General features: G+C 34.5%; 1 protein-coding gene and 1 long non-coding RNA gene across 3 annotated transcripts in view; one reads left to right on the plus strand and one right to left on the minus strand.

Annotated features, from left to right (window-relative positions):
* On the plus strand, positions 1-24,086 carry LOC140061132 (uncharacterized). Of its 2 annotated transcripts, none has more exons than XR_011847408.1 (3): positions 1-123; positions 744-916; positions 23,968-24,086. It is a non-coding gene; the product is annotated as an uncharacterized lncRNA (long non-coding RNA). The 2 variants fall into 2 exon arrangements; XR_011847407.1 differs by lacking the exon at positions 23,968-24,086 and adding an exon at positions 6,729-7,040.
* The window catches only part of LOC140061131 (uncharacterized), a 26,355-nt gene continuing 18,513 nt past the window's right edge, over positions 17,631-25,472 (minus strand). The window contains exons 11-16 of the mRNA XM_072107586.1: positions 24,714-24,839; positions 24,167-24,190; positions 23,404-23,487; positions 22,923-22,946; positions 22,021-22,041; positions 17,631-20,501 (exon numbers count right to left, since the gene is read on the minus strand). Coding sequence (XP_071963687.1) covers positions 19,588-20,501; positions 22,021-22,041; positions 22,923-22,946; positions 23,404-23,487; positions 24,167-24,190; positions 24,714-24,839 — 1,193 coding nt within the window. The 3' untranslated portion in view covers positions 17,631-19,587. The remainder of the gene's footprint in view (positions 20,502-22,020; positions 22,042-22,922; positions 22,947-23,403; positions 23,488-24,166; positions 24,191-24,713; positions 24,840-25,472) is intronic.

Genomic DNA, 25,472 nt, shown 5'->3' on the forward strand with positions numbered 1-25,472 from the left:
ACCAGCAAGCTATCTTTCACAATGGAGATGTTGTTTGGCTAAGCGTCACTCCAACTGGTATGTGATTAGGAACAACAGCGGTATCAATATTTATGCCTTTATCATCAAGAAGGATAATAACAGGTATTAATATCTCCAATTCTATGCTATGTTTACCTGGGAAGAGTTCTCCATACGATACATTTTTGGGCGAACACTGGATACATGTCCTGCCCATCAAAGCTGGTTTTTTTTAACAAGGCCTCAATGCTAGTGATCTAGTTTCAAGATTGGTGATGAAGTCACTCTACGATATTTAGAATGGAACATAGACAGATCAAGATCAGTATATTCTGATCCATGAGAGTTATCTGTATACTGTACACTGATCTTTGTATCTGTATGGGCATGTGGTGCAGTGTGCTGTTGACTTGGACTACAGATCGTGGGTTCGAATCCAATGCTCGTCATTTCCTTGGTCAAGACACTAGACTTACATTTGCCTCTCTCCACCCAGATGTACAAATGGGCACCTGATAAGGTCAAGACACGACTTTGCGCTGATTACTAGCTGCATTATGGGAGTATGTTTCCATGTATGGATTTACATGTATGTATGGAGTATGGTTTCAAAAATGTCCGGTGTAATAATGTGTATAGTACAGCGGTTTCACAGCATTAGGCCAACCAGTGTGATGAATATTAATTATTAAATCTTAAATAATTATGGTAAATTTTACGATTTTTTTATTTATTAATTTCAGAAAAATTTCACCATACATCTATTTTTACAATGGAACTGCATACAAACTGAGAAGACTACGATGATCAAAGTGCTTGATATCATCAAGTGCAGCTGACAGTATACAATACAGATAATTATGAGACGTTAAAGTATGCATTGCAAATAGAGGATCCATTAATTCAAGATTCAGTTGTAAGTATATAAATTGACATTGTAAACTTCATCAGGGTTCTCACCAGAGCCGACTATAGTGCATTCACACTTACACAAATCACTCATTTGACCATCTGGATAGATGAGCGCTTACTGGCTAAAGAGTTTAAGGGACACCAGAGCATGAGCAGTCCAATGCAACTACCCAGCGTTGCTGGAGTGCTAAACCTTTGCCCACTGTATTACGCCACTGCCTGTAGATGTAAAATACTGCATACATTATACAAGCTTAAAAATAAAGTAGTGAAACTAGAAAGCCACTCCGAGAGTGCATACATCCGCCTACTGTAAAATTCTCCTACATAACATTTCTCCGGGAAAAAATATATATATTTGTGTGTGTCTTAATGCTGTTTGTGATTTAGGCTATTTTCACTACAAGCATAAGTATGCGAGTTTGGTGTACCGTAATGGTTATGTAACAAGCCTTTCAATTAACAATAGCTTCAGTTGACTAACAATAGAACAGCAACGCGAAAATCAAACGAGTGAATTTGAAAAGAAATAGGTTTTTTAAATTACTCGCATCAAAAAAGGTGCACATTAAATCAAATTTTGTTTTAAAATTACAAATCACCAATTATAACTCTTGCCTCTTGTACAAAAATGAAGTTTTTTGGACAAGTAGTTCTCGAGAAAATGCAATTTCAGTTTACTTAATACTTTAAGACTGCTCGCCGGCTTTTGGAAAATTCTGTCCTATCTTAACACTAGCAGGTCTGAAAAGTATACTAAAAAGTGGTTCAGAATTGGGACCATGGTCCCAAATGGTCCCAAAATTTAATGGAATGGTCCTTGACCACATATCTATCTGTATATTCATTTTGGTAAAATCTTGTAATTACTTTTTGAGTAATCCTGCTAACAAACAAGCGAGTGAGTGGCCGAGGGGTTAAGACAGTGGAACCGTAATTACGTACAGTAGCCATAACATCGGCATGGGTTCGAGGCTCACTCGCTCCATGGTTCTGGTGGTAGAACGAGTCTTCTCGGATAAGGACTATAAACCGTAGGTCCAGTGTACAGTACACATAGCTCATGCGCACTTTAAAGAACCTAGTACATCTTTTGAGACGAGTGGGGGGTTACCCCGGTGTACTAGTCCACACAAACACAGCCACTGTCACACACAGCCACTGTGCAAATTGGGACTGGACCGTTTTAGAGGTGTTTACCACCTGTTGGTCCAGATCCTTCACTAACTGAGTTAGTGAGAAGTCGAATAAATAAACAAACAAACAGACAAACAAACATCGATCGATTACATATACCTCCTTGGCGGAGGTAAATGAATGATAAAATAAATATACCACTCTGAATGCAACATTTAGAGAACATTAGGAGATGGGATTACTATAGGATTTACTGTACTGTACAACTATAATATCTGCAACGTTCACCATGTTTCAAGTACGGCAGGGATGTAATTGTGCAAGGCCAGGTGGAGCCGCCCTATCTAAAAGCTTCCCGACCGGTGTAAAGCTAATTTCTGATCCGCCCACCCTAAATTATTTCGTTTCTTCGGTATATTCAACTTCAATTTATTTTCCACTGATTAATTCTAAATATAGTATCAGAACGTTCAGTCGATTGCATGCTAAACAAAAGATGTACCTAGATTTTGTTCAATACATTTATACCTGGAACATCATTGATTCACATTCATATACACTGATGTTCAATACATTTATATCTGGAACATCATCGATTCACATTCATATACACTAATGTTCAATACATTTATATCTGGAACATCATCGATTCACATTCATATACACTGATGTTCAATACATTTATACCTGGAACATCATTGATTCACATTCATATACACAGATGTTCAATACATTTCTATCTGGAACATCATTGATTCACATTCATATACACTGATGTTCAATACATTATACCTGGAACATCATTGATTCACATTCATATACACCGATGTTCAATACATTTCTATCTGGAACATCATTGATTCACATTCATATACACTGATGTTCAATACATTTATACCTGGAACATCATTGATTCACATTCATATACACCGATGTTCAATACATTTCTATCTGGAACATCATTGAATCACATTCATATACACTGATGTTCAATACATTTATACCTGGAACATCATTGTGATTCACATTCATATACACAGATGTTCAATACATTTATATCTGGAACATCATTGATTCACATTCATATACACTGATGTTCAATACATTTATTCCTGGAACATCATTGATTCACATTCATATACACCGATGTTCAATACATTTATACCTGGAACATCATTGATTCACATTCATATACACCGATGTTCAATACATTTATATCTGGAACATCATTGATTCACATTCATATACACTGATGTTCAATACATTTATACCTGGAACATCATTGATTCACATTCATATACACTGATGTTCAATACATTTATACCTGGAACATCATTGATTCACATTCATATACACCGATGTTCAATACATTTATACCTGGAACATCATTGATTCACATTCATATACACCGATGTTCAATACATTTATACCTGGAACATCATTGATTCACATTCATATACACCGATGTTCAATACATTTATACCTGGAACATCATTGATTCACATTCATATACACCGATGTTCAATACATTTATACCTGGAACATCATTGATTCACATTCATATACACCGATGTTCAATACATTTATACCTGGAACATCATTGATTCACATTCATATACACCGATGTTCAATACATTTATACCTGGAACATCATTGATTCACATTCATATACACCGATGTTCAATACATTTATACCTGGAACATCATTGATTCACATTCATATACACAGATGTTCAATACATTTATACCTGGAACATCATTGATTCACATTCATATACACCGATGTTCAATACATTTATACCTGGAACATCATTGATTCACATTCATATGTACACCGATGTTCAATACATTTATACCTGGAACATCATTGATTCACATTCATATACACCGATGTTCAATACATTTATACCTGGAACATCATTGATTCACATTCATATACACCGATGTTCAATACATTTATACCTGGAACATCATTGATTCACATTCATATACACCGATGTTCAATACATTTATACCTGGAACATCATTGATTCATATACACCGATGTTCAATACATTTATACCTGGAACATCATTGATTCACATTCATATACACTAATGTTCAATACATTTATATGTATGTGCTGTATAGGCCTATATTTGATGAGAGGGTTGTCTCATAAACGTCGACATGTTCGTCCATGTTATAGGAAAAGAAATTTTTGCCGTGTAAAGTTGGATTTGAAAGAACGTAAACGGCTATCAACGACATCTGTTAAAGCCTTGCCCCTCTCGTATTAGAAAAACCTGTAAGGATTGTGATGTGTAATACTTTCATTTTCTTATACTCAAAATATTTCATACATAGGACTTGTGATGTGAATCTATATAACTACCATTATATTGCACCTCAGCTCTTGTTGCCTTTAGTCCAATTGATTTTTTTTCGGGTAAACCAAAAGTTTCTGCTACTGTATATTCTGGAGGATTGTAAAATTTATTTAGCTTGTCTGCGGGTATTTCAAACTCAGACGTTTAAAAAATGTAGAGAAAAAAAAATGTTGTATATAAAAAATGTGGATTGTTATAATGGTACATAGGATAGGCACACTGTGTTTAAAAGTTAAATACATACCTTTGGACTTTCCATTAAACGGATATAGTTTACATTAAGCTTTTTTGTTACTGTATGTTTAATGATTCTTACAAATCTTCCATTGGAGATTTTGTGCTGTAGGCCTATATTTGATGACAGCGTTGTCTCATAAACGTTGAAATGTTCGTCCACGGTATAGGAAAAGAAATTTTTCCTGTGTAAAGTTGGATTTGAAAGAACGTAAACGGCTATCAACGACATCTGTTAAAGCCTTGCCCCTCTCGTATTAGAAAAACCTGTAAGGATTGTGATGTGTAATACTTTCATTTTCTTATACTCAAAATATTTCATACATAGGACTTTATTAGTGATCTAAAAAAAAATGTGAATCTATATAACTACAATTATATTGCGCCTCAGCTATTGTTGCCTTTAGTCCAATCGATTTTTTTTCTGGCAAACCAAAAGTTTCTGCTACTGTATATTCTGGAGGATTGTAAAATTGATTTAGCTTGTCTGCGGGTATGTAAAACTCAAGACGTTTGAAAAATCTAGAGAAAAAAAATGTGGATAGGGTAGGCACACTGTGTTTAAAAGTTAAATACAATACCTTTGAATTTTCTGTTATAGGATATACGGATACGGATATAAGTAGTTTGCATTAGGCTTTTTTGTTACTGTGTGTTTAATCATTCTTATGAATCTTCCTTTGGAGATTTTGTGCTGTAGGCCTATATTTGATGAGAGCGTTGTCTCATAAACGTTGACATGTTCGTCCATGGTATAGGAAAAGAAATTTTTCCAGTGTAAAGTTGGATTCGAAAAACGGCTATCGACGACATCTGTTAAAATAAGAAAAATGACTGCTTGTCAAAGCTCAGGTACAGGCATGAATTTTAAATATAATATTTGGTTAATTGTACATTAATGAAATATTTGTAACAGAAATCGAGACGAAAAAACATGAATTTCCCTTAATATGGTCAAATACAAAATTTGGCAAAATTCTTCCATAAAAACCAGGAAGACTTTTTTCAGTAGTTAGGTAGTTAACTTAATGTAAAAACATGTCTGGTGACTCCCTAGACGGTGAAAAAAGATGGTGGATATACGGTGGATAATTTTTGCTATAGCATGAAAATAAAAATCTCAAGTTGAATAAAAATATCAGAAATGTAATATTCAAGTTGTATTACCTATATTTGGTCATCTGATAACATTTTTTACCACACCATTTATTTTTCATAGCTTTTTAAAATGCCTCTCTATTTACAAAATTTGTGTACAAAAGAATAGAGATTTTACTGTGTAATTTGAACTATCCCCCCACTGATATGAAAGTGCTTATTTTCAACAAGCTCGTGTAACACAAATAAAATCCCTAAAATTATGAAACATAGGGGAAACTATAGATCGATAATTATTGGAATGTATGATCAATAGAAATTTGTTGCCCGCACCTGGCCTTTAAACTTCTGATATAAACCAATGATATGACCTCTCCCACTTCAATCACCAGACAACAATCCAAAAATGTTACCATTGCTCTCATCTAATACTTTCTTCTCGCATGTTAATTCCTTATCTTTGTTCGTCAGCAGAACATATCCTGACCTGCACAAAAACAAACAAACAAAAATCAGTGGATGGCACCAGTGTTACATAGCCTGAGGAATGGTTTCTGTAGGTCACTCCCTGAAATATAAACATGCTTCTGTTCCTTTGAGGAATGGTTCCTGTCCACTCTTGAAATTATAAAAGCGATGTGATTTCCATATGATGGTGTATACCGCAGGGTTGACTTTTGTAATACATTTATTAAGGACCTCTACCTCATGACTAAGGGCATCATAAAAATCTTCTGCTCTTTTTTTTTGTTAATTTTCTTTACTATAGGCTACTGTGGGTCCAAATAGGTGTGGGAACCAGTTGTAACATGAGGTTTTGTATGTACTGTATTGTCCCCTTTTCCCTGTATAGTAGTTCACTCTTGGTAATATAAACAGCGATGTGATTTCCAAATGCACTGACGTTACTTACTCATTTACTAATGCTGGAATTTCTTAAATTGTAACTATTTTTTTGTTCAACAAAAAATTTTGCAGGATGATGCGGATGTTCCTCGGAAAGGTGAGCCAACTGCAGGACCGAGCACCCTGGTTGCACTTGAACGCACCAAGGTCTTCAGGCACCCCACCCAACCTCAAATCCATCTCACCGGAGGCGATGTAGCTCCTCTACAGACAGATAAGAAGGAGGATCGCAGAAAATGCCACCCACAAACCAACCGGCTGGTTTGACTCATAGAACTTCTCTGAGTGCTGCACACTTCAGATGAGAGCGCAGCCGATCAAGATGAAAATGAGAGTCGAAAGCTCTTGGCTTCTTGTACGCCGTCTTCTTGACCTTTATGGACTTAAAGTTTCATGTTTCAATTTTAAATGCTGGACACTTGCCACCCATAATATCCAGTAAATTCACACAAAATATCACACTCATCAAACAAGACAAAAAGATCAATATCACCTGCCACTTACCCGAACCAGTCTTAAAATATATTTTGTAGTTGTCCCTGGAAACCATTGTTCTCTGGGGTCTTATTATCCCATTTCCCAGAGGTTTCATCTCCCGGTTGTTTTTAATAGTTGCAGGGATATTTTGATCTGCTACAGGTTTGGAAAAAGAAAGTACTACTTGAAAAGTGATATCTATATCATCGATAAATTCAACAACCTCGGATCCATCAATATATTTGAAAGCATTATAGGCATTTTAAGGTCCATGTTTGAATGTTTGGTCATGTTGCTTGTTCTGTTGTCTGTTGGGTTCTGCGAAAAACTCCTTCTATATCTGTCGAAGATTCAACTGGTTTTATATAATAATCTGCTTGAATTCCTGTGTGGTTAAAATCTTCAGCATTTTATCCAGAGTCCGATTATCCTCTTCGTATAATATCTCATGGCTTTTGTTGACGTTTTTATTGTTTTTATTAGGTGGTAACGAATAATACCATCTTCAACATCACCAAAGTTGCAAGTTTCTGCTATAATTTTCGTAGAGCAGTCAGTTGGTTTGCTGTCTCACCATTGTGTTCTGTTGTAGAACTTGTCACTCTAAAATGTCTGTTTCTTTTGTGAACAGTTGGATCTCCTGATTTTTTTCCCTGGCCGTATACTCGACGGGTAGCTTCCAGTAAGTTTTCGAAACTGTTCATGATTTAATTGAATAACACGGTATGGCGTTGGTTGTTGTCAATTCTCCATGACAACAACGTAATCTCGCGGGGTAAAGATGTCGCCTACAATTTTACGCTCAATCGTTGCATGCATGCTGTCCACCTCCATTTGTGTATGTTCCGCGACAAGATATTTTTGTGTTATTTTATTTTATTTTTTTTCCATCGCCAACTGCAGATATGCATTAGCGACAGCTGCATTGCGATAGTCTGGGAGCCCAGAAGGTTTTAATTAGCAATTTGAGTACAAAAGGTTTGAGGTGTGGAGTGTGTAGATATGGTCTATGTGACCCAGAAATGGCAATTCTTAAGTGACGGGTCCTGTTCAATTTTAGGGGGGAGCCACCCAAATGACCCCTAAAATTGAATTTAATTAGCATATCGAGTACATCGATCAAACCAATCCTAAAATGTTCTCCTAACTATCAGGAATCAAGATCCATAATTCTTAAGTGACCATTCCTGTGCTAAATTAACTTAAGAACGCACTTAATTAGTGCTAATTAGACATTTAATTAGCATTTTGAGTACATCAACGAAATTCACATGACATATACTTATGAACATACTGATTAAGGATTCATCATTCTTAAGTTTGAAATCCGGGGCCAAATCCACTTAAGAATGGGTCAAAGGTTAAAATAATTAAAATTTAAATTTAATTAGCATATCGAGTACATCGACCAAACCAATTCTAAAATGTTCTCTGACCTATCAGGAACCAAGATCCATAATTCTTATGTGACCATTCCTGTGCTAAATTAACTTAAGAACGCACTTAATTAGTGCTAATTAGACATTTAATTAGCATTTTGAGTACATCAACGAAATTCACATGACATATACTTATGAACATACTGATTAAGGATTCATCATTCTTAAGTTTGAAATCCGGGGCCAAATCCACTTAAGAATGGGTCAAAGGTTAAAATAATTAAAATTCAAATTTAATTAGAATATTGACCAAACCAATTCTAAAATGTTCTCTGACCTATTAGAAACCAAGATCCATTCCTGTGCTAAATTAACTTAAGAATGCACTTAATTAGTGCTAATTAGACATTTAATTAACATTTTGAGAAATTATGAACATACTCAAAGAACATTAGTTCACTTAAGAATGGGTAAAATATCAAATAGAGTATCTCTGATATATTCAGATCCAAAACCAAATGTGATTTGTGGGCTGTCTGGAATTAGGACAGGTCCTTTGCATCATCATATTTTATCTTATTGTTTAAGTGAATGTCTCTGGAATATATCAGATACAGGAATTTGTCTCCATGGATACATCTATCTAGGCTTGGGTGTCCAGCAGGAATTCCATCCCCATGTGCTATTCCATTATTTCAAAATCATTGAACCAACATTACCATTTGCTGATTTTACTCTATAGTATAGATTAGTAGAGTTAACACAACAGGATCATCTTTTCTCAGTATTATAATTGCTATATGTTTATGTTGTGCGTGAAGACATCTAATTGTAATGGAAAGCTTTACGGACCCAGATCAGACTCTTGAAAGTAGTGCTGAAACTCAGATGAAATCGTCCAACGTTTGCATTCTCCACATTGAAAAGCCCAAGCAAAAGTCAAAGTGGGGAAATATCCTCTCGTTCAGTGATAAACATTGGAAAGCGGTTTTACTGGCAGCAGAAAGTAGACGTAAAAAGCGTAATTTTGTGGAATCTGTATATCACAAAATTGTGCAAAAATTACCGACATCTCCTGACGAAAATGAAGGTTATCATGTGATGTGTTACAAGAATTTTACTGCTATACCGTCAGAAACTGCATCCACGGATAAGGCACCACATACACACAAGTTAGGAAGCACTGCTGAGAGTCCACATTTACGTTCAGCTACACCCGAAAGCGATAGGTCGCTGTCATCAACATCTGGTATTTTCCCTCCTCAATGTATATTTTGTGGAAATGCAAGAAAACGCAAGAAAGGTCAGTATGAAGTAGCTGGTAGTTGTGAGACAATTGAAGCTGGTCAGAGCATCCATGAGGCAGCTTCTGCTTTAAATGATTCCAAACTGTTATCCAAAATAAGTGGTATTGACTTAGTAGCCAAAGAAGCAAAATATCACCACTCTTGTAAAAGTGCATATTTGATGTCGGCCAAAAGGGTTTCAAGTCAGAGTGAATTGGATTCAAATGAGTCATCCAAACTAACCATGATACAAAATATCCATAACTATGTAGAAAAAGCAATCATCTGCAACAAAAGACCTGAGCTTTTGACATCAGTGTATGCCAGATATACTGATATGTGTACACTTTCTGAAACAACACCCATAAATAGTGCACAGAGTCTTATGCGTAATTTGATAAACAAATTTGGTAAGAAACTACGTTTCCACACAGAAACAAAGAAACTGGGAATTATTATTTACAATTCTGACACTGCCGATAAATCTGTACGTGTTGCATATGACTATGCATCGGATGATGAACACATTGTTACCAAGGCAGCTTTTCTACTTCGTAAAAACATATTTGGCATTCAAAAGAAAGACCTTCCTGAAAATCCTACCCTGGATGATTTAAAGGAAGGGGATGCTTTTCCCCCCAAGTTGTTATCCACATTTTTCACTGCATTGTACAGCGGAGCAGAACAAACTAAGTGTTCTGAGCAGGTGAAGCGACGTGTTAAATCATCTTGTGATGATGCACTTTTCATTGTCAAAAGAGGTAAAGTGAAACCAGCAAAGCAAGTGGCATTGGGTATGGCTGTAAAGACTGTTACAGGTAGCAAAAAGTTAGTACAGGTTCTAAATAGGTTTGGACATAGCCTAAATTACAACTGCCTTGAAGAACTTGAAACAAATACGGCTGAGAAAATACAAGAGAGGATGCTGGCATGCCCCATTGGAACCGTTAAACACATACCAATGGGACTTGCATTTGATAATTTTGATGAAATGACTCAGACACTTTCGGGTGCCAACACACTTCATGACACAATGGGAATACTATACCAAAATATATCAGACGAGCAAGAAACTAATGAAACAAATGTCACAGAAGGCCATTCCTGTGTAACTAACAAACAACAGAAAGGTAGAAAGCGATCACTAGCGCCACAGATGTCTGCTCTAGAGCCATATCGTAAGAAACCAAAAATGACCGTATTTAACTACAATGTTACAGATATTTCTAGTCTCCCTGATGTCAGCGCAGTGGCATGGAATATGGACTTCCTTTGGGTGTTAAAACATGCCTTGAAAGAGAATTACATTCCTATGTGGGTCGGTTACAATGCTGCATCATATCAAGACAATTTGCCAAAACAGGCAGTTCTATATATGCCAAATTTGCAACAACCAATCACTAGGTTAGATGTCATACAAGAGACACTCTTGATAACCCAAAGATGCACTAATGAATGTGAGCAGAAATTCGGAATCGTGACTTACGATTTAAATGCAGCAAAGCCAGCTATGCAAATACAAGCAACAGAAAAACCAAGGTTTGATGACATATTTATCATGTTAGGTGCTTTCCATGTGGAAATGGCCTTTTTTAAAGCTGTTGGAAAGCTTCTTTCTAATTCAGGAGGTCCTGATATGCTTACCAATACTGATGTGCTTGCTCCCGGGTCACTTAACGGTTTTCTAAGTGGAAAACATTTCAATAGATGTAAACGTTTACACCCCATATTGGCTCTTGCTTTTGAAATTCTACATTTTCGGGAATTCAGGAAAGACTATAGCAACAGAGAACAGCTAACGGAATTAACCAATGAACCAAGTCATGAAGAAGCCATCAACTCCGCTACATTTAGTCATGCATGTACAGCATACAAACAGTTTGCAGATTTGACACGTTCGGGAGCACATGGATTCACTGCTCAATTTTGGCTTATGTACATTGACTACATCCATAGCTATCATAACCTAGAGAGGTCAATCCGAACCAATAACATCAGTCTTTACATCTACTCTCTTACTCCCATTATTGGTCTGTTTTTTGCCACAAATCACATCAACTATGCACGATGGTTAACAAAATTCCAACTCGATCTCGCCAATATTGATAACTCGCATCCTGGACTCCGGAGTATATTAGAGAAAGGTGCATTCAGTATCCGGCGTACAGACAATGCTTTTAGTCGAATACCAGTAGATCTGACACTTGAGCAAACAGTAAATGCCGATGCTGCTTCTAGACTTAGTGGAATAACATCTGCAACTAACAACTATGGTGCTCGTCTACGATGGATGATTACAAGATCCACCCGTGCGTCATTTGTTAGCATTGTTCATGAAATGGCAGGACTGCTTTCAAAAGACGACATTGCTTCAGAGATTAAACCTGCACGAATACATCGTGACAACCGGGATCTAACTGCTGTAATAAAACACATAGAGGATACACATAATCCTTTTGATAGAGTGATAGACACATCTACTAAACTATTTAATATCAACACAGGCAAAGCCGTCAGTACTGTGGTAAAGGAAAGCTTACTGAACATACCTCAATGCGGACAGTCTAGACATCAGGAGTTTGTACAGTCTTGTGTCAAAGATCCTAGCAGATTTGAGCAAAGAATAAAGAAGACGCCAATAAAGACATTTGCATATGATTGTGCCAGCAACAAGAGCACAAAAGATAAACGCATAGCAGAGCTCAAGTGTAGCAGAGATCTAATGGGTCGACTAGTGTTGTTAGCGACCAAACGCAACCTTGACATGCCATATATATTTAGCTACCCCTTGACGCCTGTTCCGCTTTCTCTTTGTAATGCAGATGGAACTATGACCAAAACACCAAAAAGTTCACTGCTTGGTGTACTTGAGTCAAAAGTGAAAGATGGGAATATTAATCCTCAACATCCATGTGCCTACATAATAGATGGCCAATTCTTATTACATACGTTACCACCATACATTCCACCAAACTATGGAGGACTAGCCAGAAGTGTGTTGATTCAGGCTTTATCAGCAAACACACAAACCAAGGAAGTCCACCTGCTCTTTGATGATTATCCACAACCATCACTGAAAGATTTTGAGAGAGGTAGAAGAGGAGTTGAAGAAAGAGAGTATCTAATAACAGGACCAGAACAAGTTAGACCAAAACATATCAATGATGCCTTGAAATCCAGATCATTTAAATCTCAATTGCCTCAATTTCTCGCAAAAGAATGGCAGGACCAGACTTATGCTGACATATTCCGGGATAAAAAGGTGTTTCTTGATGTACCTGGAGAGTGCTACCTTTTTCGAGTTGTTGATGGTGTAGTTACTCGAGAAGATGTTGCAGCCCTCAGAAGCAACCATGAAGAAGCAGATACCAAAATATGTCTGCATGCTAAGTTTATTGAAAGTATTGGTCTGAGAGGAGATATAGTCATACGAGCATCGGACACCGACATAGCAGTTATAATGTTGTATCATTGCAATAAGTTTGCCTCTAAATTGTGGATGGATGTTGGTATATCTGCTAAAAATAGTCGTAGATACATCTGTTTGTCGAGTATACATCAGATACTTGGTTTGCAGTTATGTTTATCACTACCAGCATTTCATGCTTTTACTGGGTGTGATTATACATCTTCATTTGTACGGAAAGGCAAAGTGCAACCATTTGCTAAACTGTTGAAGAATATTGAAGCCCAAAAAGCATTCAATGAAATTACATGTGAAGGTTCATTAAGTGGAGATGCACAAACTACTCTTCAAAAGTTTACCGCTCAAGTATATGGTGCCAAAAACTCATATAAAGGCACACTGAATGAATTCCGGTACAGCATATTTGAACGAGGCTATAGTCCAAGTGCAACGTCAAAGAATCCACTTGAGAAACTGAAAGGCATTAATGCAAGTGTCATTCCACCATGCGAAGCTGAACTTAATTGCCATATTAAACGTGTATCTTTCATTGCTAAAATGTGGGCAGATGCTGACCAGACAACAATCCAACAACATCCAATTATTTCAAATGGCTGGGACTTTCAAAGTGGTCTTTATCAACCTATTTGGCATGAAGGGGCTCAGCTTCCAGATTCATTAATTCCAGAGAATAAAGACATAGATTCAGATTCAGATGATGATGACGAGGAGGATGATATGACTGTATCATCAGATGATGAATCTGCATCAGAGAATGAAGATGATCAACAGTAATGTTATTACAATATCGACACTAGAAGAAAAAAACTGTTGTTGTGGATTTTATCTGAAGTTTATGTAGACTTTTATGATAGATTTTTTTACATTTTGACATTTAGTGAAATATTCATTTAGAGAAATATTCTTAAGTGGATTTTGTGATATACCAAATAAAGAAACCGTATTCAAACAATCCAGTCAAGTGTAATTAAGTGCGTTCTTAAGTTAATTTAGCACAGGAATGGTCACTTAAGAACTATGGATCTTGGTTCCTGATAGATCAGAGAACATTTTAGAATTGGTTTGGTCGATGTACTCGATATGCTAATTAAATTTGAATTTTAATTATTTTAACCTTTGACCCATTCTTAAGTGGATTTGGCCCCGGATTTCAAACTTAAGAATGATGAATCCTTAATCAGAATGTTCATAAGTATATGCCATGTGAATTTCGTTGATGTACTCAAAATGCTAATTAAATGTCTAATTAGCACTAATTAAGTGCGTTCTTAAGTTAATTTAGCACAGGAATGGTCACTTAAGAATTATGGATCTTGGTTCCTGATAGGTCAGAGAACATTTTAGAATTGGTTTGGTCGATGTACTCGATATGCTAATTAAATTTAAATTTTAATTATTTTAACCTTTGACCCATTCTTAAGTGGATTTGGCCCCGGATTTCAAACTTAAGAATGATGAATCCTTAATCAGAATGTTCATAAGTATATGCCATGTGAATTTCGTTGATGTACTCAAAATGCTAATTAAATGTCTAATTAGCACTAATTAAGTGCGTTCTTAAGTTAATTTAGCACAGGAATGGTCACTTAAGAATTATGGATCTTGGTTCCTGATAGGTCAGAGAACATTTTAGAATTGGTTTGGTCGATGTACTCGATATGCTAATTAAATTTAAATTTTAATTATTTTAACCTTTGACCCATTCTTAAGTGGATTTTGCCCCGGATTTCAAACTTAAGAATGATGAATCCTTAATCAGTATGTTCATAAGTATATGTCATGTGAATTTCGTTGATGTACTCAAAATGCTAATTAAATGTCTAATTAGCACTAATTAAGTGCGTTCTTAAGTTAATTTAGCACAGGAATGGTCACTTAAGAATTATGGATCTTGATTCCTGATAGTTAGGAGAACATTTTAGGATTGGTTTGATCGATGTACTCGATATGCTAATTAAATTCAATTTTAGGGGTCATTTGGGTGGCTCCCCCCTAAAATTGAACAGGACCCGTCACTTAAGAATTGCCATTTCTGGGTCCCATAGACCATATCTACACACTCCACACCTCAAACCTTTTGTACTCAAATTGCTAATTAAAACCTTCTGGGCTCCCAGACTATTGGGTTTTCCTCAATTACTTTGTTGAAGTGAGGGTATTGTGCACTTGTAGTTTTGTTTTGTAGTACATGGTACTGGCTTGTCAGAGGACATAACAGACCAGCCTGTAAATCCATGGTCTACACAGACACCTCATCACTTGCACTATCTTGCACCTCAGACTTTTCTTTTCTGGCTTAGTTTTTACTCAAAATATGAGCCTCATGCTTAGCAGCATCAATTATGTTCCCGTGTTTTGCACTAATGCAAACATCGCACTGGTCCTTCCTCGGTATGAAAACAGACAGGTTTTGTTCATGAAACATTTGAGTAAATCGTGTTTGGCACACGGCTCGATACCCACCATTCTCTGCAGAAGATTTATACTCTGGGTAAAAATATTTTTTATTTCTGTAAGTGGAACTGTTTCTACAATAATTTGATGGTACTGACGGTAGACCATTTAGCCACTTCCTAATGCGTGGTTCCCACTAGCGACGCAACGCAAGGACGTAACGCAACGCAAGTGAATTGACCAATCACAAGCAATGGCTTATTCGCTTGTGATTGCTAACTGTCTATAACTTCGCTTGTCATTGGTTAAAACGCTTGCGTTGCGTTTACGTCCTTGCGTTACGTTCTAGTGGGAACCAAGCTTAAGGTAATCCACGTCTCTCGTTTCTACATACGCAATCTTTCCTATAGATAAAAACCAAAGCAGGGTAAGTATTTGAATAATAGTGAAAAGATGCTATTTGCATAGCATTATACATTGTTTGAGGAGTTAGCTGAGTGATTAGGACACTTGACTGTCATACAGATAGACCCGGGTTCAATTCCCGACAACTCCCAGATCACTCAGCTGTAAATGAGTACCTAGTTGAAAATACTAGGGAGAAAAAAGGCGGCGTGGAAAGGAACTGGCCACCCTACCACATAATGCTGAGGCGTATTACAATGAGCTCCTAACAGCTCATTTTCCTACGTTCAGAGAACACGGGACTCACCTTTATACATTGTTGTTAGAATGTAATATGTAAGATGTAAATAAGGCACAGTACCTTTAAGTTGTAGTGTTTCTTACATTCCCTGGGCCAAGTGTGGTCTTAAATGGCAGTGAAAATAGATTCAGCTATACTAATTTAGTCTTCCTCAAATGACACTAATTGAAGCTTTAGAGATGTTCATATCTCTTTTTTAAGGTGCTCGACTACATAAATTTGTCAGTACACCAAACGATTGGTTCATAAACAAATAGTATAGGCTTCCTATTACCATGTAATTCAATCACACTGATGACTTGTGTCCTTTTATTCCTGTCATGGTATGATCATTCTAATTAATGAACTTCATTTATACAGCAGAAAAGCATTGTAATCAATCATTTCAACTTTAAAATGTTGTCCTGCCTTTTGGCACATTTATATTTGTAATGTTTAATATCTGATTCTCCTCTCTATACCCTTAATTCTCTTTCCTAATCATTGCATTGAATTAATATTAAGCGAAATGACTATGGTCAATGCTTCCTCGATTCCATGCCAAAACAGCTGAATACAGGCAACATGTTTAACACATTTGGCACTTAAATTTCTTCAGTTCTTTTCCACTTAGTGCTGTTATTCTGTGCGCGTCTGGAGTATATCTCTTTATAGATTGCTATCGCCCTTCCATAGAATGGCATTATCAAGTATTTTCCAGAAATTTGGAGGTCATTGCAGAATTGATGCTGCTGTTCTTTGTAATTTGACACGGAGTGATAGAGCTCTGCCATCATTTGGTATTTCATGAGCATTGCAGCTTGAACTTTTACCTGGTAATTCGCTGTTTGACACAATGACATAGCATTTCTATAATAGCTAAAAATATGTGTATTGCTTTACTTACTTTGGAGAGACTGGAAACAATTATCATTATCGTCACATTGTTCTGACACCCCAAACTGCTTGTTGTCATTTGGTTTTTTTTAATCCCCAACAACTTCGGCATATTGAAACTTTTATTCAAGGAATTGTTGAACATTTCTTGGCTGGCTGAATGATGATCATTGAAATCAATAGTACAATTGTGCTTGTAGAATCCAAAACAACTCTGCTTTCTTGATACCTTAGATGAAGACCACTGTGACACAGTTTACTGCTTTAGAGATAGAACAGTGGAAGGATTGTTTACTTCAATTTTGACTCCTTTAGATTTTTCATGCTATGGTTCCGTCACACCAAGTTTTATAATTGTAATGTAAAAGCTTTTTATAAACACACATCATTAAACAAAAACATAATTGTGAAAGTTTAATACTGATTATATTTATTATAATAATGTTGTTGTTAGCAGGCAACACATCAAACTGTTAAGAGCAATAGATAGCTGATCATACCTGATTAATGGTAGTTACATAAGTATCAATACTTTTATTCATACAAGACTGAGTATTTAAAAACATATAGTATAAACATTAAAAATACACAAATTGATTTATAAATTGTTATTATAAACATTGCATGTGTGATCATCACATGAATATTACACTGGGAATTCAGTGCAGAGTGTGACGAAAGCTAGTTTATATTTAATTGACAATATCACTTTTATATTAGTATGATTTTTATTATTTTTGTATTTCATTAATTTTACAATATTTATTTTTGAATACTATGTAATTGAATTCATGTAATTTCAAACTTAATTTAATGACTTTTTATATACTTATCTGTATATTTATTTTAAGGCTTCATATTATTTGATAAGACAAGAATAAATTGTTGAATTATATCATAATTTAGATTGGCGTACAGTACCTTAATTTTATATATCAGAAAGACAAACTTGTGATAGACAAAAATACTAATGCTCTTGAATTATATGTATTAGAGTTCATGCCTAATTCCAACATCTAAACTACGTACTTTAAATTGGTTTTTTGCATTTACTGAATACAGTATATTATATATATTATATTTTTTGTACAGTTTATGTTATCTATAAAAGTGAATTTTCGAAATAAAGATGAAATGAAAAGAAATATAGTCACTGGTTACTAGTTTTTTTCACTATTGAATTTCCATTAATACAAATTTATTTCAATTTCAATGCACCAAACAGACAGTAAAACAAAATTATGTGAACACGTTTATTAGTACCATACAGTAGATTCCGACTTAATGCTTACACAAACAGTGCTCATTTTTTTTTCAGAATATGATCATTTGACAGGAACGCAACACATTTGATTATTAAATTTATATTAATTTATATATCAATCAAAGGCAAAGTACTTAAAAAATGACAATGCTGTGGGTATCATAAATATATATAAATATATTTTTACAGTAACTTGATACAAAAAGTTGAAAACAAAATTGATTGATTTATTGATTGTTTATGACAAGTAATTAATCAACAGTAGAACCTTTATTCAGAACCCACTAAAGTGTCCCCTGAATAGTGTTAAAATATACAGTAAACCCGCTCCTTTGGGGCACCCCCTGGTCCAAATCAGTTAGTGTCCATTTTGCTATAGCTTTTTGGTGTTTTTTTTTTGGTAGTGTCTACTCTTTTTCCATATTTTATGGTGCCAGCGGTGTTCTACTGTATTGGCCCCCCAAATTCCTTGAGGGGGAAATGTCCCTTTAATATGAGATCCACCAAGGGGATTCTATTGTATACATTCTTGGAAAAATATATGAAAATATGATTATTTTTTTTAAGTTTGAAAAATGTTTCTACATAAGGGGAAAAAGTTTTGTCTTATTGGGTGTAAAAATTATAATAAATCTATACCAAAAATATTTGATTGGTTGACAGAATGGTTATAAAAAGTGTAAAATGATTCAAGGGAGCTCACAAAGGTTCTCTTAAAAGTAACAGAGTATTTACAAAAATATTTCTCATTTTATTTACAACAGTATTGCAAAGCAAAAATATGTAAAGCTAAACAATCTATAAAGCAAGAAACAATAAGCTAAATTAAAAATGTATCTCAACAATTATCACAATACAAAACATCAAAATATAAAAAGAAACAATAGGAAAACAGAAGAAATTAAAATGTGTAAATGTACCTCAACAAATCACAAATCCTATCCTAAGTTTCTAGAATAAAACAACAAATATGAACATAATATAGAATGTTGCATGTAAAACCTGTTTTTGTTTAAATGGTTGAGTTGCGTTCAAATTCAAACATTGGCAGCGATTTGAAGACTCAACGACACTTGGCACAATTCAACGTGGACAGTAAAACAGGCTTTACAGCACATACAATCAAACATTTGTGGCACTAGGATCATAAAATGAAGCTGAAAAGGGGATACTAACAGTACCCTGTAAGTTACCAGATATATCATTGACTCCAGAGTCGTTACTTGGACATCCCTCTCCAAATGAAGAACTGCTTCGTGAAGTAAGTTGTCGTAGTGAATTCAGTGCAGACATCTGGTATTCATTGTCGCTGACAGGATCCACAGTAGGCGAGACATCTGACATAGAGATTATGCTAATGTCGGGATTCGGTTTGTCGTCAATATTGGTCTTTTTTGCCAATATTTGTCGCTTTTTATCAGCTGATATTTTGTTCATGTGAAAGAACCAGTCTGGATCTGAATGAACTTTCTTCATCTCTTCAATGGCCTTCTTCAGTTCAACACCTGCATCACTATATGTATCCCACTCCTGTAGTGCTTTGCAATAGTGATCTTGTGTTGCATTGTATTTCTCCAGGTCATTGACACGATAGAACATTTTTTCTACATGATCCATCAACCGATACTTTGGTAAAAACCTTAATGGTTGCGGTATGTGTTCTTCAGACGAATAGCTCATGTACGACACAATGAATTTCTGTGAGTTTTTCAGAAATTCAGGTGTTTGAAGCCGCATGAACGGTAAAAATAAATCCCCCATATTATCCTCGCAAACATCAATTTCTATTTGCCGGGACATGGCCCTCCATTTAATTTGAGTTCCTTGAGAGCACAATATGATAACTTTATCAGCTTCTTCGCATTCTCGGTTCATCCATTCATTTACTCCGATGCCAATTTCATTGGAACTCCAAAGGGCAGTGCGCACATTTAACTTGCAGAGGTTTTTAAGAAACACACAGAGTTTCAGAACGACCTCATTGTGATATTCATGATCATAGGAGTGGATTAAAAACACGCGTCTCATATAAATTTCTGTAAGATAAGAAATTTCAATGTTTTGGTTTTTTTTAATTTAATGAAGGGTTTTACTATAATAGCTATTTTTATTTATAACAAACTAAAATGTGATCAATATCATGCTTTCACTATCTATTAATTTTATCTGGAACCAAATGATTGATTTACATGGGTAACATTTATTTTTTCTTGTAGTGAATGTTTACGAGGTGAACGGTGAGAATATTTCATTCATTAAAAGATTGACTCAGCTCTGCCTTGTTAAATAGAGCAGTCAATCTTTCAAGTAATGAAATATTCTCCCCACACAACAAATGCAAAACATTCATTATTATATATTATTATACACACCTACAAATTAATCGGATGCTAAGATCTTAAACATTATTGTCGATTTCACGCAACATGGTGATTTAAGTATGTACATGGCCACAGATAATCAATGGAGCATGAAGCTTCTGTGCCTGCACCGAAAAACCATGTTTACCATTCACAAATCGCAGTTTTATAGCATTGAACTTTTCATTTTTGTAATCACAACATTGACACATTGTATAATGTTGTGACATTTCAATTTACATTAGAACTGTTATCATATGTAAGAAAAAAGTTTTTTTTTAATTCTAAAATGGGAGGAAAGATCTAAGCCATCATTTAAAAAGGCAGCACATTTTGGACACAAAGTAGATCAATTGTAGATGCCACACATTACTACAAGTTGATTTTTGGAAGTTCATCATACAGTAACAAAATGCTGAAAGTACTTTAGTGCCGTTTTAATTATCAATTTTAGATTTCATCTTTCTGTTCAATAGAGCTAATACCGAATGACTTGGGATAAATATTTAACCAATGGCAAGGATAAAATGAGGTGTATCATAATTATTATAGTAATCGTAATTTCAGTCTAAATTAAGGCTCAATTGTATAATACGGTATCTATGTTTACAACAAAGACCAGACTGGAAATAACATCAGCAGACTACTTTTGCAAAACATAGTTGTAAGAATTCTATTGTAATTTCTTTTCTTTTTTCTAACAAAAAAATAATGATATGTTATTTCTCATTTCCAGATTACATATAACAAAGTTATCTTTTCAAACATGTTTAAAAACATTGGGTAAAAAGACACTACTCTACTAGAAATTGCAAAGTGCAAGTGAGTGCTGGCATAACATAGTTTTGATGACGCTGCAGGCTCTCTAAAGACACAAACCGAATGTCTATATTACAACGTCTCTCATTGGATAACAAAAGACCTCCCACGGATGGATACAGTGGTACAATCGCCACCTGCAATAATTGATTTTACCGACAGAAAGTTAAAGCCGTAAACTTAGCCTCGGTCATATTAGGCAAATTTTTTTGTAGACAAAACATGACCTTTTGGATTTGACAAGCAATGATGCGTAATGGGTGGTGGAATTTAAATAATAAAAAAAAAATAAAGAAGAAAATATGAATAACTTCTACGCAGTAATTAAGTTTTTAAAACTTTGTAATTCGACAAAATTGATGAATGATTAAATTACCTTCGTTTTGCCCTTTATTATCTGTAATTAAAAAAATATTGATATTATATTAGTTTAAAGCAAATTTGATTTATCAACAGGATACTACAAATCAAATACGAAAGTAAAATAGTGGTTTTTTATTTGGCAGAGGTATCAACTTTAAAAAGCAAAATATATTGGGGAAATTTAGCAAAAATTGTAAAAACACTTTAAAACTATAGAGTGCACTTTTAAAACAATCTTAAGCATCAGCATCTATCATGAACAATGGCTAGTCGGTTTATTTATTAATTATTATATGTACATTTTTTTTATCAAAAATATTCAAGAGAAGTTGCACCTTAAGTTGACACAAAATATTGGTAAACATCAACGATTATTGGGAGTTTTTGGAGGTCTGAGGTATAAAGTTAAACAATTAGATGGATAACCTCATTAAATCTAGCTTCTTCGGAATTCAATGTTTTTACATTGTTTTAGAGAAGAGTAACTATTAATAACTGAATCAACTTCCCACTGTAGTACGACATACAGTAACTTAGAAAAGAATGCAGAAGCCTACATTGTACATTATGTAAGTATGTTTATATTTTTTCCCAAGTACATTTAATTTTCAGGTTTTCAGAAAATACAGGACAGAAAAATCATTTAAAATAAAGCAGATAACCACTTGCCATGTTGAATAATATATACATATTGTTATGTCATTTAAACTGGTAACAGAGACATCCAAATGCCTACTGTTTCCTACTCTTTATGCAGTGTTTTTTAATGTTGCTACAATCAAGCAAACAAATTAGGAAACTTTCCGACCTAATCTATATATATTGTGCACATGCAGGGGTGATGCAACATGCTTTCTCGCTCCCCACCTTCACAGAGTTTTGTTTATAATACATTCAAAATCAATTTCTACCTACCGTATATTGTTTTTTCGTCATTATCTGAAAATTAAAGTATTTTACATAATAAGTTTAATTTGATTTTTTTTCAACATAATTATGTCAAATATTAATTTTAATATTAACATTAGCAATGGGAACAAACAAATTTATATATCTTGTGTACAGTAAATATATATACATCTTGCTTTAAATTTCTACTGAACTATTATGGTAAATCAGATCATCTAAAGTGCTGAATTGTCTGAATATATCTGAAAAGGTCCTGTCCAGTCATGAATGATTGATTGATTAAATTATTACTACCTGTACAATAGTTATTATTACTACAGGACTAGGACAGTAGTAAAAAAAAGTGTATCATCCCACTATCCTAAATAATTGTAAAAGTCTTCATAAACTAAACATTGTGTTCTTTTCTTTCAATTGAAGGATGAAATGTTTTGCATGTTTAAATTTTTAATTTTGAAGTGTTTTTTGTATGTGTATGGAATCTTACCTTTATTTTTGCATACTAGCCATACAACAATTATGATGGCAATAAGTCCAATCAAGCTACCAATCACAGCAGGAATAACATAATCTTTAAATAAATATTTAAATTACAAATTACCATAGCAAACAACATAAATAAATACTAGAAATTGCGAAGTGCAAGTGAAAGCTGTGAGCAGATCTATAGTCAAGCCTACAGAAATAATTGATTATTAACCAATTATTTTTTAAGCGATTATTTTTGGATGATGGATGACATGATTTTTAAAAAGTGATTACCAGATAACATTTTCAGTTGCAACACAGTCAATTCTGTGATTTGTGTAGGGACTTGTTAAACAACTCCCTGATTTGTGGTACTTAGGAAAAATAGATTATTTTTATTTTTTCAGCAGAAACAGACCCTAAGACTACCTTTACCAACAAATGCTTTGTAATAATTATAGTAGTTTCCCTAAAAAAAACAACAAATCTTAAACATTTATAAATTTGACAGTTATAAACAAATTCTAAACCGCACAGAGACTGAAAATTATTTTTTACAAAATGGTTATATTTTCTTCGTCAGGTTTAATGAGTGAACTTTAGAGAGAGAATTTTAAAATGTCCAGAAAAGTCAGTGAAATGAAAGTAAGGTGAGTTGCGTTTAGTTGCTAAGAGCGCTTATGTCGATACAGTTAAGTTGAATGATTTACATAGAACTGTGTGTCGACATAAAATATCTTGATACCAAAAAATGCTTTGTAAATTATAGTAGTTTACTTTACCATTTGGTTCACCATCTAGTTTCTCTAAAAATAAAAAAAAAATAAATCTTAAAAAACATTTATAAATTTGACAGATATAAACAAATTATAAACGACACAGTGAATGAAAATGAATTTTCACAAAATAAAATGCAGTGTATTTTGTAGTATTCCAATATAATATTTTACAAGGTTTTTCTAAATAGACAAAATTAATTTTGGCATAAATTTCATTACGTATTTGCTTGTATATTCTTTTATTCTCATTACAATGTTGGCCTATACATTCATGTTTTATCCTTTGCAGTTCCGTGTATTTGTTTAATGTTAACCATTTGAAGACATGGCCCATATCCCATACAGGGTAATTTACTGTCCAAGGACGCAGGCCCGTAATTGCAGAAAGATACATTTACAAAAATGTATTTTGCATTTTTCCTAAACCTATTAAAAATACCTTATTTAGCTTCAGTCACTTGGGGTAGAAACCTTGCGTATTCAAAGGGTTAATGCACAATGCAGTGTATTCTGTAGTATTCCAAAATACTAAATGTAACTTTAGGCCTACCTGAGCATATTCCATTATCAATCTCAAAGCCATCTTCACAGGAACAAACAGGCTCACCATCTTCAACAACGTTACATAGCATATTGTCTCCTCCACAAGGGTCTGGAACATTTTCACAAGGGCGTTCTTCAAATCAAACCAATATTTATAAAGATAGAATTATTAAAATTTCATTTAGCATAATAAGCATTGTACAAATCATTATCTACTATAACACACCTGATTGTATCTTGCTATTTGATTGGTTAACATTACGTGACATTCATTATTTGTACTAAGATGAACATTACTAATAAACATTCAACTTTTTATACATTTTTGGAAACACGCAAGGTTGTTGACTGATTCCTGTTTGAAAATCAACCTTAAATGTGCGCTGGTACAGTTGAACCTCTGTGAGTGGCCACCTCCTTTACAGCCTCACTTTCAAAAGCCTATTTGTTCTTCCCATCTAATTAGTGCATTTTGTACCTCCCGTAAGCGTTTCTCCTACCCTAAGCGGCCACTTTTTTAAAAAAATTATTCACATTTTTTTGTATGATAAATTACCTCCCGTAAGTGGCCACCCAAAAAATTTACGATTTGCGATTTTACTAAAAATTTCTGTGAAGAACATTCCTGTGTTTTTTAGATGATGAGAAAACTAACTGACTATTTTTATGTGATAAAAGTATTTAAAATTTGTCTGAAAATCATAAATAATACTAAACCACCGGATTATAAACAATAAAATACAATTAGCTGGAGAATTTAGAGGCC

The sequence above is a fragment of the Antedon mediterranea genome, chromosome 10 (assembly GCF_964355755.1).
Source record: "Antedon mediterranea chromosome 10, ecAntMedi1.1, whole genome shotgun sequence".
Lineage (NCBI taxonomy): Eukaryota > Metazoa > Echinodermata > Crinoidea > Comatulida > Antedonidae > Antedon > Antedon mediterranea.